Source organism: Platichthys flesus, chromosome 15 (assembly GCF_949316205.1).
Source record: "Platichthys flesus chromosome 15, fPlaFle2.1, whole genome shotgun sequence".
NCBI lineage: Eukaryota > Metazoa > Chordata > Actinopteri > Pleuronectiformes > Pleuronectidae > Platichthys > Platichthys flesus.
The window spans coordinates 15,707,546-15,724,955 of record NC_084959.1 but is presented as its reverse complement, the minus strand read 5'-3'; the positions used below and the strand labels follow the sequence as shown (position 1 = coordinate 15,724,955).

The 17,410-nt window shown below is 41.8% G+C and overlaps 1 protein-coding gene across 2 annotated transcripts; it reads left to right on the top strand.

Annotated features, from left to right (window-relative positions):
* Positions 1–1,850: 1,850 nt before the first annotated feature.
* tbc1d8b (TBC1 domain family member 8B) lies at positions 1,851–17,339 on the top strand. 2 transcript variants are annotated; one of them, XM_062405680.1, is made up of 21 exons: positions 1,851–2,089; positions 4,587–4,697; positions 4,974–5,092; positions 5,386–5,611; positions 6,016–6,256; positions 6,677–6,884; positions 7,017–7,184; positions 7,275–7,436; positions 7,607–7,757; positions 7,956–8,170; positions 9,029–9,146; positions 9,268–9,553; positions 9,630–9,759; positions 9,841–9,939; positions 10,024–10,092; positions 10,191–10,431; positions 10,522–10,587; positions 13,312–13,404; positions 13,542–13,589; positions 13,668–13,765; positions 13,860–17,339. In XM_062405680.1, exons 1-21 carry the CDS (start codon positions 1,963–1,965, stop codon positions 14,283–14,285), a joined length of 3,402 nt encoding a protein of 1,133 aa, XP_062261664.1. In that variant the 5' UTR covers positions 1,851–1,962; the 3' UTR covers positions 14,286–17,339. The 2 variants fall into 2 exon arrangements, with proteins under 2 accessions (XP_062261664.1, XP_062261665.1); XM_062405681.1 differs by lacking the exon at positions 13,312–13,404.
* Positions 17,340–17,410: the final 71 nt, after the last annotated feature.

Sequence of the window (17,410 nt, the reverse complement as noted above, 5' to 3'; positions counted from 1 at the left end):
AGATGCCCTCTGTCTTTTATCGAGTGCATGACTGCGCCCTGGTGTTAACATAGGAGGAGTGCAGTTGTGTGAGCAGCTAAACATAGAACTAAAAATAAAAGCATTATTTTGCAATAAATAATGCTTTTGCTGTTCATTTAGGGATTTAAGAATTTGTAGCAGATCCTAAGAAGGTGACATCCCAAAGACACAGATATTCAATTTAAAATAATATGGAACCATTGATTTTATTTTTTGCCATTTTTCCCAAATTTAGCAACCAATGAAAAGAACATTGTAATGTCAAGGTTTTATTGTGGATCAATCAAGCACCTTTTTTTTTTTCAGCATCACTTTAACATTGAGGTGTTCTTTGATCATTTTGGTTTTCATTTACTAATAAGCATGACAGTGAGATTCCTTTTAAACCTTATTAATCTTATTTTAAATAGATATTTATACTTATTTTAAAATCATTTGCAGATTGTGGCTTGTTGAGTACATTTGTATTTTTCTTTTATAAATCTTGATTGGTCTGTATTGAAAATTAACCAAGTACGCACCCTCAAATAATGTGCTCAACAATTCTGAGGTGTACTCTTCTTGAGTATTTCCATGTTCTGCTTCAGATATTTATTCATTATACTATATTATATTACTTTTATTTATTCAAAAGGGGCAATGTAAATTACAAACAAGGAGACAGAGAACAAACAACCGACAAATAGTCTATAGGGTTTTTATATTGTGTTTTATTTACATTGTATATATTGATTTATTTTTGTCGTGCAATGATTGCTTGTTGAACATCAAATTGCTATTGAAGGATAATAAAGAGTTTCTTTATGGACAACTTTAGTTAATCACAAGCTACACAAACCAAGTAAGCGCAGCAGAGGAAGCCAGCAGGGGGCAGCCTCAGAACATCACATGGAAACAAGCAGCAGCAGTAGACTGCCTGGGAATTAAGCAGCAAAGATCCAGGGATTTTTTGTTGTTGTAGATCCGTGCAGTAGTGATGCCTCACCTGGTCTGTGCATGAAGTGGAAGTCAACCTGAGAAGCGAAACTTGAACGAGGACATCCACCTTCATAGTAAAAGTTCAGGAGGCCGGAGGTTTGATTTGATTAATGAGTACTGAGTGACCTTTACCTACTTGTGCTAGTTTATCGGAACAATATGTTATTTATTTGATCACCGAATATAAACTAGAAGGTTTTGCATAAATTTTCAGAATTATATCAAATTAAATGTGTCCCACACTGTGATTCTTGTAAGGAGTCTCCATTTTACTGCGTGCAGAGGATTCAATTCTTTTGAATTGCTTCTCACTGTTTCTTTTTTGCCTGTCTTGTTTTCTTATTGTCAATAATAGGTAAAGTACTTATTACACAAACCATAGTTGGTATTTTGTCTATTAGGTCTTATTATGTTGCCTTAAGTTACTTGCTTTTTATATTTGCACAAGGAGCAGGGCGAAATGCAAATTTGAAGTGCTTGGCACATCCTGTTGTATGGTCGGAATGACAGTAAAGTTCAGACTCGACTTTGACCTCTTATCTTATCTTAAAATATCTTATCTTATCTTATCTAGTCTTATCTCAACTATTTTAATATTTATATATATATATTTATTTGATTATACATTTTATAAATATATATAAACATCTTTATTTAGTAAAATGGCTTATTTTGTTATTAATTAAAGATAAGCTAAATACAATAGCAAAACCTTTAATAATTTAATCCAATGTCTTTTATGAGCTAGCTGACCCCAGGATCTCCTTCAGCACCGCCCTCTCGTCACAGAACTACAATCCCAGAATGCCCTGCGCCTCTGGCAGCGTCTCCTGTCGACGTGGGAAGGGAGGGCTGACGATCCGGACACAAACAAATGTCCACGGGTTTGATGTGGGGCTCCGTCGCGGCTGACCGTGGCGTGTCGGGCGGATTTGACCGATAAAAGTCAGGGACGCTGGCAACATGTGGCTGAATCCGGAGGAGATCCTGCTGAAGAACGCCTTCAAACTGTGGCTCACCGAGAAGGATAACGAGTACTTCGTGCTGCAGAGGCGACGGGGGTACGGAGAAGGTGGCGGCGGGCTGACAGGTAACGTTCGGCGGCTGGGGACAGCTGCTGCTGCCGCTGCTGCACCAAGCTGCGTTCACTAAAAAGCCAGTTCGCAGCGCGTTGAGTGTCTGTGTGTTCGCTAAGCTAACGTGCTGTGTTCAGACAGGGGCGGGCGCTGCTCTGTAGCGCACTCCTCCACACACATATTTATATATATAAATGTCCTCATGGCAACAAGTACAAGCCAAGTGCTATAAATCCCATGAGTCAGTCTGGGCGCTGAACAGCTGTGTGACAGCTCAGTGGGCAGCAGGGACTCTGTGTTTAGTGTACGTGTCAGTGAGCTTATCTGCTCTGTGTGCTAAACCAGTGGTGGATCTAGGGTTTTTCTAATTCAGGGGCCATTACGAGGGGGCCACAATTTACACTGGGGGGTCGATTATATTTCCAACTTCCATGCACAATTCCTGATTCAGTAAGATGCACGTTTAAGACATTCCTTTACTGTTTTCTCTGTCACATATGGGGGCTGTCCCTTTGATTCAAGTGTTTATCTGAACGTTTGTTATCGACCTGTCACGATCCTTTGGAATTCAAAATACAGTCTACGGTTGCATCATGGTTGGTAGTTATCTCCTGATCCAGCAGAGGGGGATCTTTGTAAGCTTGACCTATTGCATGTTCTCTTGAGTAATGGATGACACACATCGGAGTTTCAGTGGGGAACCTTTACGCTGTGTTCTCTACTTCTAATTTTGGAAAAACTGACAGTCCTACCACCCATTATTGAATATATTTTGAAAATTCAAGCAGATTATTCACTTAAAAAATAAAATTCTTCACAAATTGCCATATTTCTTGTTTGAATTGTTAGTAAGTGATTATTTATATATATATGTATATATATATATATACATAAAAAGAAAAGAATAATAATGTCCCTGCATGACACAGAGGTCACATGGTAAACGTCTGTGACCTCACCTCCTGCTGATTGGCTGCCCTATACCTGTGCTAAGGTCACATGATTGTCCATCACTGGACTTAAAACACCAGAGCCATTGTTGTGAAGAAGGGATACCGATAATCGTATTGCATCGTATAAACCTACTCCAGATCCTCCATGTAGAAGTAGATTTGCTTTAGAACATCACAAGATGACCTCACATGTATTATTTCCTTATTGGACAGCAAATAACTTCTGAGGGACTGTAACTGAACACATGTTGTAAAATGGTTCAAAGGGCATTGACACTTCGTTATCATAATAATTGTTCAAACAGGAGTAATGTATCAGAAGCAAAGTGGTGCAGTGTTTAGCACTTCGGCATCACAACACAAAGGTAATGTTTGCATGTTTTCTCCCAGTACTCAGACATGCAGATTGGGGTTAGGTCAACTGGGGATTAAATTGCCTGTAGGTGTGAATTCTAGTGTGTTTGTGGTTGTTTGTGTCGAAATGTCAACCTTTGAGCAATGTCAGCAGCTCCAGCTCCCCTCTACAGATAGGTGGTGTGATGGATGGATGGAGAGATGGTGTGTAATCTCTTAAAAATAGCCGCACTCTGCTTTTGCATTATGCAACATCAAGTGCACGCTTGGATCCTCGATTCCAGCGTAACCCCGAAAGAGACAAAACCTATTGTGTAATTAAACCTCACTGCGTGTCATTCTCTACTGACTTGTGTCTTTGAAAACAGTTGTACATGATGGTACAAGGTAGTACTTGTAACTCCAATGATGGTACAGTTACACAGTTTTGAACAATATGCCACAGGTTGACAGCTTTAAGGTAGTTAATAGATAATGGATGGTAATGAATGGTGTTCTAGCCTTGGACAAAAGGCCTGATGGCCCCCTCTGGCTGGTTTAATGATAGTGGAGTTTAATAGCAAGCTGCACTTGAAGCTTCCTCCACAAGAGCTCTTTATATGTCTGAAGTATCTTTTATGTGTTTAGGCCCCCCTCTGCAGTGGCGTGTTGCTCTTCACTGATGAGAACATAAATTACAGGACCTGTGCCTGATCCCTTTGATCCCTTTACCGTGGAGAACGTGTGGAGAGCTGGTCTATGTTCAGAGGGCAGGCCGGTGTGATGCTGATGCGGTGCATGAGAGAGTGGTTTCACTGCAAGCTTATTAATTATTCATGGAGGACGTGTCAGGGAGAAGTTGTTAAGGTGACAGATTTAGCTAATTTTAGTTGTGTGACTCCAGCATGGACCTGGAGGGCCGCTGTTTATGTCCACTGTCAGCATGGCTGTGAAGCGACTGTGAGTCTGCGATCCAAATATAAACAAAAGACTAAATGGTCCAAATGTTTTGTAATACACTGAATAACCCTAGATAGCCACTGAATCTGATACATTTATTCCTGATTTCTCACGCCCAAATCAAATCATGGGTTAATACACATATACAAAGTTACTTAATAGTCTGCTAGGTCCTAAATATCACATCTAAATTTGATATTTGTCCAATCTGATTTTCAAACGTGTCACTTGGTTTAAGGTTATATCATTGCACTGTATGTTACAGGCCTCCTTGTGGGAACTCTGGATACTGTCTTGGACTCCACATCCAAAGTTGCCCCCTTCCGCATCCTTCACCACAGACCCGACTCACAAGTGTACTGGTCGATAGCATGTGGTACGTCACTGTCTTTTCCTCTTATTATATATATATATATGTATATTTTAATCGGTCGTTTTGAAATTACATTAGCTCATTGTGCTTTTACTGACGTCCAGCAACAATCAGTCTCATCACAGGGACGCCAGTACTCTTAAATTCATGTAATATAATAATTAACTGTTGATGTAATTTTTGGGGATATTGAAAGAGACCTTTATCTTCGAAGGTTGCAAAATGTTCCTGTTTTGCTGAGTGTTTGTGTAATTTCTCTCACTCTTGATGTTGCATCAGGTGTCACCAAAGAGGAGATTGTTCAGCACTGGGATTGGCTGCAGCAGAACATCATGAGGACGCTCTCTGTGTTCGACTCCAGTGACGACATCACCAGCTTTGTACAGGGCAAGATCCGAGTAAGGCTCATGAGGACAGGGACTCACAACCTCAAACACAGCCAAATATTTAACACATTAATATCTCACCAAGGTTATAATTATCATGAAATTGTAATGTAATAAAATACTGAGTTTGGTAATGGGCTCTAAACTCTTCTCGTCTGTCAGTTACTTTTTTTCATGTTATAATTCCGATTCTTCATAGACATGGGGTCATTAGAAACAGCAACATGTTTCATATTACACGGTAATTATTTCCACTGTTAATAGAAAGACATTGATTGCAGCTCCTTCAATGTTTCCTCTGGCAGGGTCTTATTGCTGAGGAAGGGAAGTCGTCCATGGTGCTGGAAGAAGATCCGGAGAAGTTCCGAGAGGCACTCTTGAGGTTCGAGAAGTGGTTTGAGCTGCCGCCGCAGGAAAAGCTGGTCACGTATTACTCATGCAGCTACTGGAGAGGCAAAGTGCCGTGCCAGGGCTGGCTCTACCTCAGCACCAACTTCCTGTGCTTCTATTCATACCTGCTGGGGTCTGAGGGTAAGTTATCACTGTCATTTGTCTTGATAGTGTTGATTGGTGGTTACAAAGTCCGTGGCAGCTCCTAATGGCCACCATAGTGGGCTTTTGTGGCCTGAGAGGACCATTTTTCCATCATAAAGTAGATCTAGGTAATTACAGCTGCCATCATTGTGAAAAGCTATTACAGTGGAGCTCATAGTGGATTCGTTGAGACTCATAATTAACTCATAACATAGAGGGACCTTTTCAGAATGAAAAATATTTAGCATTTCGTCTGTAATGGCATCATTAAGTATGTTCTTACTGGAGTGAAAACTGGACCATAAGAAATTGGACAACGATCACAAAAGGGATGAGCATTCAGTCACTGTCCTTGCATTTGTGAGCCTTAATGACTGATTTCATTTCCATCCACTCTGCAGTGAAGCTGGTCATCTCCTGGGACGAGATCTGGAAGCTGGAGAAAACTGCCAACGTCATTCTGACCGAGAGCATCCATGTCCTGGCTCACGGAGAGGACCACTACTTCTCCATGCTGATGCACCTTAATGAAACCTTTGTCATCATGGAGCAGCTGGCCGACTACTCTATCAAGCGCCTTTTTGACAAAGAGTCCTTCAAGAAAGAGCCGGCGCTCTCCGACCCGATGCAAATAACCAAGAGGTGACGTCTTTCCGCTACACTGAGCAGCCTTACTTGATCCTGTTAGCTGGCTGCCATCAGCTGCAAGAGCCAGAGTAAAAACCAATTCTGACTTGAGTCAAGTAGCATTTGTGTTTGGTTTTAACCTGCCTTGAGTATATAAGACAATACTGGTGTACCAACATATTTATGTGTATAAGGCAATACTGGTGTACGTATAAATATGTCAGATGTTTGATTGACCATTTTATATACATATTCTAGCTTTCCAGTGCTAGAATATCACTGTGTTATTTAGGAAATAAATGTTTAGATACATTTTTTTAAGTTTAGAGTTATAATAACAATATAATATGACACAATAATATAATAATGCAATATATAGACCCAGTAATATAATGTTTTTCTCAAGAAATAATTTCTGTTTTATTTCCACCGCAGAGGCCTAGAAGCTCATGCAAAGAGTGCGCAGTTCCGTACGTTTTTCCGGCTTCCAAATGAGGAAAACCTGTTAGAGGCGCATGAGAGCTTCCTGTGGGTGCCCTTCTGCCATTTTAACACTCTTGGCAAGATCTGTCTCTCGGAGAACTACCTGTGTTTTGCCAGTCAGGATGGCAGCCAATGCCATATCATCATTCCAATGCGAGAGGTAAAGTCAAACGAAGGCAGCATTACAGAACGGATAAAAAAAACAAAAAACACTTGTCTCAAATTGCACCCTGTATACTGATGAAGAGCTTGGAAAGTGAATGTCTGCTCTGCCAACATTGCCTTCTTCCAGGTTGTTAACGTTGAGAAGCCCGACTCCAGCAGCAAAGCTTTAACGGTGTGTGTGCGCGGCAAGAGGGCAGTGCGTTTCTCCGAGGTGCGGGACTATCAGCGGCTTGCCAACTCGATTCGCAGCAGGTGTGGCATCACTCCCAGCCCTCAGCACTCCGCTTCATCAGAGGTGACATGTTTTTTTTTAGTCTTCACGTACTCCTTGTTCACTCTGTAGATTGCAGTTACATTTCTGACAATGAAAATGATTTGTTCTAAGGTCATCCGGGGCGAATGTCAGTCACTCATCAACCACTTTGAGGACAATCCAGAGGATGTGACGCTGATGGTGGGACAGAAGGACAGCAGCAAGGCTGTCAGCACAGAGGCGCTCATGACGGTGTTCCACCCCCAGGATGTTGAAAACCTTGACCCCAAAATGGTAAATATCAGAGTTCTGTTCAAATCAAGCTTACATCGGATTTCACCAACCACCACATTACTTATCTATGCTCTACAGCATGGAGCTCAGGGGTGGACTGAATAAAAATGAAGCTTGCGTTGTGAGGTATGTACAGTAACTGTGATGTTTGCTTTCTGTGTGTTTGGCAGCTTAAAGAAAAGATGAAGGAGCAGTCTTGGAACATTCATTTCTCTGAATATGGACGTGGCACAAGTATGTTCTTCACCAGGAAGACACGAGACTTGATAGTCCGTGGTGTTCCTGAGGCCTTGAGGGGAGAGCTCTGGATGCTTTTTTCAGGTATTTAGTCATCAACTCATGTTATGTGCAGTAAACACTATGCCGTATGAGTTTGATTTGTTTTCAAAGCTGTGCATGGTAGAAAGTGGTATGATGTCAGTTGCTCGCTCAACATAAATAATTAAGAAAAAGAATGAACTGATGCGTGATCACTGCAGAATCTGTTTTTGGACTGACCGTGGGTTTTGCCCCCTGTAGGAGCTGTGAACGACATGGCCACTCATCCCGGTTATTACACTGAGGTGGTTGAACAGTCTCTGGGCACCAGCACTCTGGCTACAGATGAGATTGAAAGAGACTTGCACCGCTCTCTGCCAGAGCACCCGGCCTTTCAGAGCGACACAGGGATCTCAGCTTTACGCAGGGTGCTCACTGCTTATGCCTACAGGAACCCGAAAATCGGATACTGCCAGGTACTGTGATTTCTTAAGGCTTGTAGTTAACAGGAAGAAAAGTCCTAGTGGACTTCGCAGCAGAAGATTGTCCAGACAACAGGAAAATATTGGCGAGGGCTGGTGTCTGGGTACTTGACGTGTAATTTCCACAACAACAAGCACAGTGTTTTTGTTTTGACTGCATCACTACTGGCGTTGGCCCTCGTTGTCAAAACCTCTTGAATCCCCTTGTATTTATATGATTCTTTTAGACAAGAACTGAATTCTGGATATCCCCTGAAATTTTCTGCAGGGGCTGTATGTGAGAACACCAATGTTTGGGTCAGTTGCTGTGGACATTCTCTGTTGTTTCTCCTGGCAGCTAAACTCCCTTGATCATGTCCAAGCGAGTGGTCCTGTTGATGTGTTTTCTGATATCCAAGCATCCCTGAAAGTAGCATTAGAGGCAGTGAGGGGAAATCTAGGAACAATTATTGGTCATTAAGATTTGCATAAAAAACATCCACATCAAAACCCAATTATGAGGAAGCCGTAATCCTACTTCCTTTAACTTCCTTTGTGTTTTGCAGTTTCAACAGTGACAGATGAGCTGATCTTTACGGAGCTGTCTAGTGACCTTGTTGTCCTCGTTTTTGATTAGTCAGTTTGGGACATTGTGCAGTAACCCTGAAAAGTAGAGGTTATTTAAAAATAAATAGGACAAATACTCAGGAAAGGTCACAGATGCTCTGAAAGCACTGAACATAATTCTAAAAAAGCACAGCCAAATTTCTCACACACGCACTTCCTCACGCTGGTCTTGCAGTTGATATATATTTCTATATTTTTAACCGAAATAGTCTATTTTTTCTGAAAGTGTCCTCTCTGTCTCCTCAGGCCATGAATATTCTCACCTCAGTTCTTCTGCTCTACGCAAAAGAGGAGGAGGCGTTCTGGCTCTTAGTGGCCGTGTGTGAGAGGATGTTGCCGGATTACTTTAACCGCCGAATTATTGGTGAGAGGGGAAGCAAAGGATGTCATTCTGATACTGCGCCTGTTTGTTATTTTGGGACAGTTATCAGTCTAATTTTTGAGTAATTAACTTGTGCTTTCAAACGTTGTCCGTCTTCCTTTAGGTGCTTTGGTTGACCAGGCCGTGTTCGAGGACCTGATTCGGGAAAACCTGCCCCAGCTGGTGGAGCACATGACAGACCTGAGTTTCTTCTCGTCCGTGTCCTTGTCCTGGTTTCTCACGCTCTTCATCAGTGTCCTACCAATCGAGAGCGCCGTGAACGTGGTGGACTGTTTTTTCTACGACGGCATAAAAGCCATCCTGCAGCTCGGCCTGGCGGTGCTGGACTACAACATGGATGCACTGATCAGCTGCCATGACGACGCAGAGGCCGTCACCATCCTCAGCAAGTGTGTATGACTACAGACCAGGCAGGATTGACCGACTTTAGGCATCATCACTGAATGTGTCTATTTCTCTTTTCAGATTCTTTGACAGTGTAACAAACAAAGACAGCCCGTTACCTTCCACAGTGCAGCAAGCGCCAGTGGGACATAATGATAATTCATCCCGCTTGAACGTGGATATCAGTGAACTGATCCGAGAGGCCTACGAGGTACAGCCAGATATTTCAGAGTCAGTTTCCTTCAGCGAAGTCGGGTATTATAGTCAATTTAACCTATTTTACCTTTTGTAGAAATATGGAAACATCCGTTCAGAGGAGGTTGAGAGCTCACGGAAAAGAAACAAACTCTATGTGATCCAGACACTGGAGGATACAACCAAGCAAAATGTTGTAAGTGGCAGTTGACTTAAGGAGGAAGTGGTGTAATTATATTGCTGCTGTGGCATTGAGGATTTATTTCAAATCTATTTTCAGATTCGAGTGGTGTCCCAAGAAGTCAAATTCAGTGCCTCAAACCTCGATGAGCTTTATAATTTGTTCAAAGTGAGTAAAAATCATGCGGCACTATTTCCTGTGTCATCGTGCATAAGCAGCAAAGTTAATAAGAGACACCAACATTTTTCTTGGCAATCTCTGTGCAGAGGCAGCATTTCCTCAGTTGCTACTGGACAATGCAAAGTCCAGCTCTTCTCCATCATGACCCCAGCCTGGCGTATTTGGAGCAGTACCAGTTGGGTTTCCAACAATTCAGCGTGCTCTTCTCTCTCCTGGAGCCCTGGGGTTTCTGCACCACCAAGAGCACCCTCTCCCTCTGGGTCTTCCGCCTGATAGACGAGAACCAGGACGGCCTTGTCAACTTTAAAGAGTTCTGCTGGGCCATCGGTAGGTTCCGTTGCTCTATTATTTTTCTCTACTAGTGCAGTGGCTGACCTCATTACTCCTGCTGCTAACTGCACATTTTTCCTCCTGCAGACACTTTGTGCTGTGGATCTTTCACAAATAAGCTGAAATTCCTCTTCAAGCTGCACTTGCCACCAGGTGAGTAACGAGCCACGGACAAAACTAGCAGCGACAAATCTGAATTTAACCTTTTCATGTGACAACTTTAACACCTAACCCATTGTGTTGTTGTTATCTTGCTGCTTTTTTTGTGTTACTGTATCTTCCGCTTGAACTTCTGACCCATTTCTTTCACAACATATCTATAGTGTCAGTTGACTCCCGCAGGTTCAAAGTTCACGATCTGCAAATGTTTAGCATTCAGGATTCTTTAGTCTCCAGGTTCCACCGTCAAAGCAATAACATGACGGCAGCACACGCACAGAGGCAGAACACGCTGGAATAAACACACAAGGTCATCGGTCTGTGGTATGAGTAGTTGTTTCAATGATCCAGCTCATAACTCAGCATTGTGAGCACAGTGCCTGGGGGAAGAAACTGTCATGGAATGTGTGGCTCTTGTCTGCATGATGTGGCAGGGGGGGGCTTGAGGGGAAGGGGTAGGAGTAGTCCATGTTGGGTGAAAGAACTTTGCCATGGCCATGTTCGGGTCCATGGCGCTGTGAGGGCATTTGGCACCGGGCGTGTTCTCGGCAAAGAGGATCTGTGATGAGGAAGAGCCGCTCAAATTACAACTGACAGATTAGAGGCACTGTTTTGCGATGTGCCGGGCCAGTGAACATCAAGCAGCAAAGCTTGTTTTATGTCTCATGTAGGAAGCGCACCGCTTCAGCACCGAGGGCAGGTTCTATCAAGATGTAACATTTCAAATCAGTTCCCTAAATATGCCAGATTTTTCTTTTCACCAATACCAATGAATCATTCTTTGGTAAATTGAAATAAATGCCATATCACATAATATTAAAGCTAGGGTTGGTAATCCTGAAAAAACTAGCAAAAGCAGGCTGCATTTTGAAAATATGCAACCGATGCACTGATGCTCCCCTTCGATGTTGCCATTTTGACATCACCATGTTAGGCATTTTGAGGTTTAATCTATTCCTGAAGCAAAGTGTGCAGAGACGTTGACTTGAGAAAAGATAGTGTAAAGAAAAAGTAAACCAAAGACCTCAAACGTTTAACCGATTTCAGAGTCGGGCAGCCGCAAGCCTTCATGATCAGAGAGAGAGCCTGCATCAAAGTGTGTGGCTGTGTACGATGGTTAGGGGCTGGGGGGGGGGGGGGGCTTTGGAACAGGGCCCAACACTGCATTGATCAGGGAAGTGAAATCCACCTTAAGCTCGGCTACTGTGATCTGCATATCCCTCACAGTAGGAAATGTTGGCTGAACATACCGTGGGCGTTTCCTATTCTGAGGGCATTACAGAAAGGACAAACGTTCACATCAGGAGTTCACTGCTAACAGCTCTGCATCTCCGCTCTCTCAGGAAGACATGAATAGTGTTGGACTTGGTGTACACATGAAAAGTGCCACATATAAAAACTAGATAGAAAGAGCGCTGGCTTAGGTCTGTAGCTCCTTCCTCAGCTCCGCACAGCCGACCAGTCAGAGAGTGAAGTGAGTGTAGATTTTGGATTTGAGTAAATTACTGTACTGCATGTTCAACTAAAATGGATTTGAATGTGTTTATATCAACTAACTTAACCAAACCAAACTGGCACCTTAATATATTTTAGCATTTCGCTTACTCTTGTATCTAAGCTGAACATTTTTATTGTGTATAGGGGATTGTTTGTTTGTAAACAAGATTATGCAAGAATTGCAATGAAATGTGGTGGGAAGATGGGACATGAGTGAAGAAACAGTCCATAAGATTTGGTGATGGATTGAGACAAAGAGTTCTAGTTTGTTTGCTCGTACACAAAAACCACTGAACAGATTTCCACAGATCGTTGAAGGATGTGCTATGGGTCAGGGAAAAACCCATTACATTTTTGATCTTCATGGAAAAATAAGGCACATAAAGGAAACTGATATATATATAGGAGTGTGTGAAATTAAGTGTAGCTTTATTGAATTTAATGGGGAGGGTATGTATTGTACTGAGTGCCACTCTAGTTTAGATTAGATGTTTGGATGGACATATTATATGCTTCCTGGCTATAATTTAAAGGTCACCACAGTCAGGTTTATCATGTTTGGATCATGAATGGATGCCAATAATAGATGTCATGACAAAGAAACACTGAAGTCACCAACATGACAGTCATCAGGCTGTTAGGCACAAAAGCTGTCGGGCAAATATAATAGGTCTGCAGGCTTGTGAGGGCAATTGTATAATCCAGGCATGCAAACTGACACGCATGCGTACACACACACACACACGGTGGTGGGGGTTGCAGCATAGAAGTACATCACACCCCATATTATAGTAGAGTAAGAAAATCAAGTGATACAGGCAGAATTTATGTTTTCAAAACAACACTTTCTTTTCTTCGCACAGAATTTATGTAAGTGTGTCTTGATCCATTTTGAATGCAGGTTAATTAAAAAGATGACAGCGCACAATGTGTTCCAACACTTTGCTCTCCACACAGACTCTTTACCTGCGGGCAAGAGAAAGCCTGCTCAAACATGATTGGTCAAACAAGAAACAGATACTTCCAAACTCTTGTCCCTAACTTTCAGATTCTGCAAATTCCCATACAGAATCTGTTTATAGGGATTAATAAAGTGATAAGTCAATGTTTATGGATTTTCTATGTTTTCTTCAATCAACGATTTCCTCTCCATACCTCTGGTGGATCCTCTGTCACCTCTGTCTCTTGGTCACTGTGCACTCACAGACGGTATCTTTCTAGCTTTTACAGGTAGTCCTTTGCACGTAAAGGAGCAAAGAACCCAGCACTTTATTCCAGTGACTGAAGACTCCTCTCACTTGAGTAGACTAACTGGTTAGCCTCTTTACTCTTTCTCTTCTCTGCAATTTCACTTTCCCACTTCATTTTGTGTTAATTCTGTAGTGACTGCAAAAGATTTTCATGGAAACCTGTTTTCTACAGTTTATTCTCATGCTGATTTTAAATTTTAGCATTCGATCTTCCAGAAGATGGTGTGATAAGGAAAAGCCCAGAAAGAGGTGATGATGCACACACATTTGCTATGAACGCACTATGGCTACAACAGAGTTTTGTGTGATAACATTTGTGTGTGACAGGTAGAGGAAAGGTGGACCTGCAGGCCTACCTGAAACAGTGGCAAAATGAAATACTGAAGAAAGAAGAAACCATCAAGGACCTTCCCCGTATTAATCAGGTAATTTAATATACATTGTTTACTTTTTACAGTGTGAAGTGTCAAAACAGAGTTAACTTTCCTTTTGCTGAACAAATCTTTATTTATTTCTCAGAATCAGTTCATCCAGTTCTCCAAGACCTTGTACAACATTTTCCACGGCGACCCAGAGGAGGAAACTCTGTACCGAGCCGTGGCCCACGTTACCAGCCTCCTCCTGAGGATGGAAGAGGTCGGACGGAGGCTGCAGGAGTCGAGCAGCCCGACCGAGTCCACGAAGCCCTCTGGCGTCTCTGCTGCTGCGGAGGAGGAGTCTTCAGCCGAAGACGCCTCCAGCCCCCCGGAGAGCTCTGACACCGCCAGCTCCAACAACAGTCAGGACGCAGGAACCGAGGTGGATTGGTCGTTCTCGTTCGAACAGGTGCTGGCGTCTCTGCTCAACGAGCCGGTCATAGTCAGGTTTTTCGAAAGGCCCTGTGACATTCAGCGTAAACTGGCACAAGCCAGGGTTGCCCAGCTGAAGCTGAAGGTGAAGAAGTGAAAGGATATATGAGTGAGTTGATGCTTTGCTTGCAACCCTAGAAGTCATCCTGAATTTAAGTCTCTTTGAGAGGGTGGTCGGAGTTGGTGAGGCAGTCATTAAGATGGCTGGAGAATAGAGCCCGACCGATATGGATCTTAGGGGACCGATGTTGATACAAATATTAGGGAGTAAAAAAAATTGTGATAACAACGTGTATATATATATATATATATATATATACGCAATGGCAATGATTCCCAAGATGTTCTTATTAAACCCTCATGGAAAAGAGGTGTAATTGAAGCTGGAAATTTTACGGTTTATCCATAAACTTCATTATAAATAACTAAAAATAGAATTTTCTTTTGGCAAACATAAATTGGTCGGGCTCTATATATTGATTTCAAAATCTGTGTGTGCATGTGTCAGTGTGTGGTTTGGATGATGCACACCATCGTTAAGTCACTTTAAACACTGTTGTGTGAGTCCACTCACCAACCCTTCAGGGCGACAGTTCCTCGAATTGAATTATGCATTCTCTCTCATGTAGCCTCAGATTCTTCATATCGTATAAAATGTAGTTCAATCTATTTTCCCTGTCTGCCCGGGAGCACAAAAACTATAGTTTTATATCGTATAAGGAGACACTCAGTCCAGTCCTCTGAGTTTAGAAATATGACACATGAGTTTGTCATGGCCGCCGTCTCTGATGTCATGCTGCGTGACGGGTGACTCAGGCAGGTGACCCGGGCGAATGCAGGAAGATTTTATTTCTGGATGTCTCGATATACATTTTATCTTTGAGATCACTATTCGCTGCTGTAAAGTGAAACATCCTGTAAATGCTAATGTGTCCTGTGACTGCCGTGTCTCCTGGTGAGTGTATCCTGTAAATGTCAGCTCATTGTGAGAAACACCAGCTTTTTCCAGTCGATACAGACGCAGAGCTAACGGTAGTACGGAGAGCAGGGACGAGCTGTAGTGCTGGAGCCGTGGAAAGATTCCCGAGATGAGGATGATGTCGGATAGAGTGTATTGAAAGTGCAAGTGATTCTGTAATGATATTATGCATTTGCAATAACATGAGAGAAAGCTGCGCTGCCCGAGCACGCTCATCTCTCCTCAGCACACGCACTAACAATGTTATAGTATGACATCAGCTACTTGATCTTTGCAGGTAAACTAGTTTGAATCCCTCTGCGCTGCTGCAGGGAGACCACCTGTGTCGTCCTCTGACAAAGTCTCGGAAATGTGCCGTGTGTGATCTTCACTGTTTGCTTCTGTCTGTCTTAATGCATACGTAGGGTGTTCCGCTCCAGTATCGCTGCAGCAGTTTTGTAATCATAGGTCAGTGCAATAGGTGTTTGATTATTGTATTTATTAGGCTAGTATTGGAAGTGTAATATATGAGTTAGCAGACTTTTGTGGACACAATTTAAACCTTTTTGAAGGCCATTTTGTTTTTATCGAATCTCAGGGTGCAACTTGTGTATAATAAAAAGGGAGAAAAGGGACCTTTTTTCAACCTGGGATATGTAAAGTATATGACTGAGTTATATATATATATACATATATATATATATATATATATAGAGAGAGAGAGAGAGCGCACAACTTGACTGTAACATAAGTATAGAGCATGTGTAGCATAGTTACAGGATTTGCCACATTATGCTAGTCAACAAAGAGCAACCATTTCAGCTGACTTAAGAAAGATTCGACTTAGTTTCTTCTTATCTGTGCATTTTCTCTTTCTTTTCGCTTCTGTATCAGTGAATTATTTGCGCAGTTGTTTGAGATCCACAAGCTGCAGACACGTGCCTGTATCTCAGCCAGATCTCAGAGGTGTTGGATTCCAAAAGGTCACGACTGCTTCCTCTGCAGCGTGTTTTATCTCCTGGGGCCAAATTCACAAATTTATAGAGCTTTATTTCTGCATGTGTAGAGGAAAAAAACGTGTTTTAGAAGCTTCCTAAATGCAAGTGCAATTTTCAGTTTGCTGAAATTACTATTTTGACATTTCCTTTGAGCATTTTCTTGTTTTCTGAATGAAGTACTTATTTTTTCACTTAAGACTTAAAGAAAAAGTCCATTTCATTGTATAATTGTTGCATTAATTGACACAAAATACAAGTGGGTTGTACATAATCCTTTTAGTTTTCATTGTAACTATGTAAAACTCACTGTTACTGTTTACATGACTAATGTTGGGGGGAAATATCTAAATACAACCCGTCTTTGGTGCATTGTGATTTCTTGAATAAAAAATGTATAAGTGGCTTAATTTCAGTATTTGAAGCCACAATGAAAACGTAGTGAGTTTCAACATGAAAGCTCAGCCTGAATCTTCGGGAGCTGAGTAGTCGATCATATTCTTCATCTATCTTCAACACACCGTGGTCTGACTGTTTCAGATTGACCGTTTATCTGCAGGTTTTTGCTGCATTTCTTGCTGCTCCATCGACAAACTCCCAAGAAGTTATTTTTAGATTCATATTATAAAAGAGTGTGTTGTAATAATTCTGCTAGAATTGTGACATGCTCAGTCTATCTCTGATGATACCACTTTAGAAAACATTCAAAAGTTTGCTTTCAAGAAATAAATTGTCGGCCTTCATGGGGAAAATATAGAACTGTGGTTAAATCCTTTTTGATGCTCAATATTTTTCTTTGCTGTATTTCCTCAGGCCTGGTTTCTGAAAGCTGGCACTTGAGTTGATTTTTTTTTTTTTTATGTTTGTGGTTTTCTCTTGGTGTGGAAATAAATTCAAGGAGAAGCGTTCGGAGGAACTGAAGAGGGAAATGTTCAGCCCCCCTGGCATGATGTCAGATAGGCCATTAACCGTCATATTGCTCCATATACTGCTTTAGTATATAATCAACCAAGTCCTCATATCATTTTATGTGCAAATAGAATCTACAGCTTTTATAGACTGTAGATTGATTGACATCTTATTCTGCAAAATAAGGTATGTTGCACAGATTTTTCTGTTTACCTGCTTGATTATGTTTTTCTATTATTATTTGCATAAAAATGTACCAGAATAAAGAGGGAGAATTCTATGAAAAATATAGCTTGGGTTCATTCTTACTTCATGAAGCACCTCTACATGCACTCACACATGACCAACATGATTTTAAAA

What these genes read in the sequence shown, in the direction of transcription:
- tbc1d8b (XM_062405680.1), top strand. Translation starts at nt 1,963, where the DNA reads ATGTGGCTGAATCCGGAGGAGATCCTGCTGAAGAACGCCTTCAAACTG. An exon ending in AGCACTCCGCTTCATCAGAG is followed by an intron (nt 7,185 to 7,274) that starts GTGACATGTTTT and finishes ATTTGTTCTAAG; the next exon opens with GTCATCCGGGGCGAATGTCA. An exon ending in TCACTTGAGTAGACTAACTG is followed by an intron (nt 13,405 to 13,541) that starts GTTAGCCTCTTT and finishes TTTAAATTTTAG; the next exon opens with CATTCGATCTTCCAGAAGAT.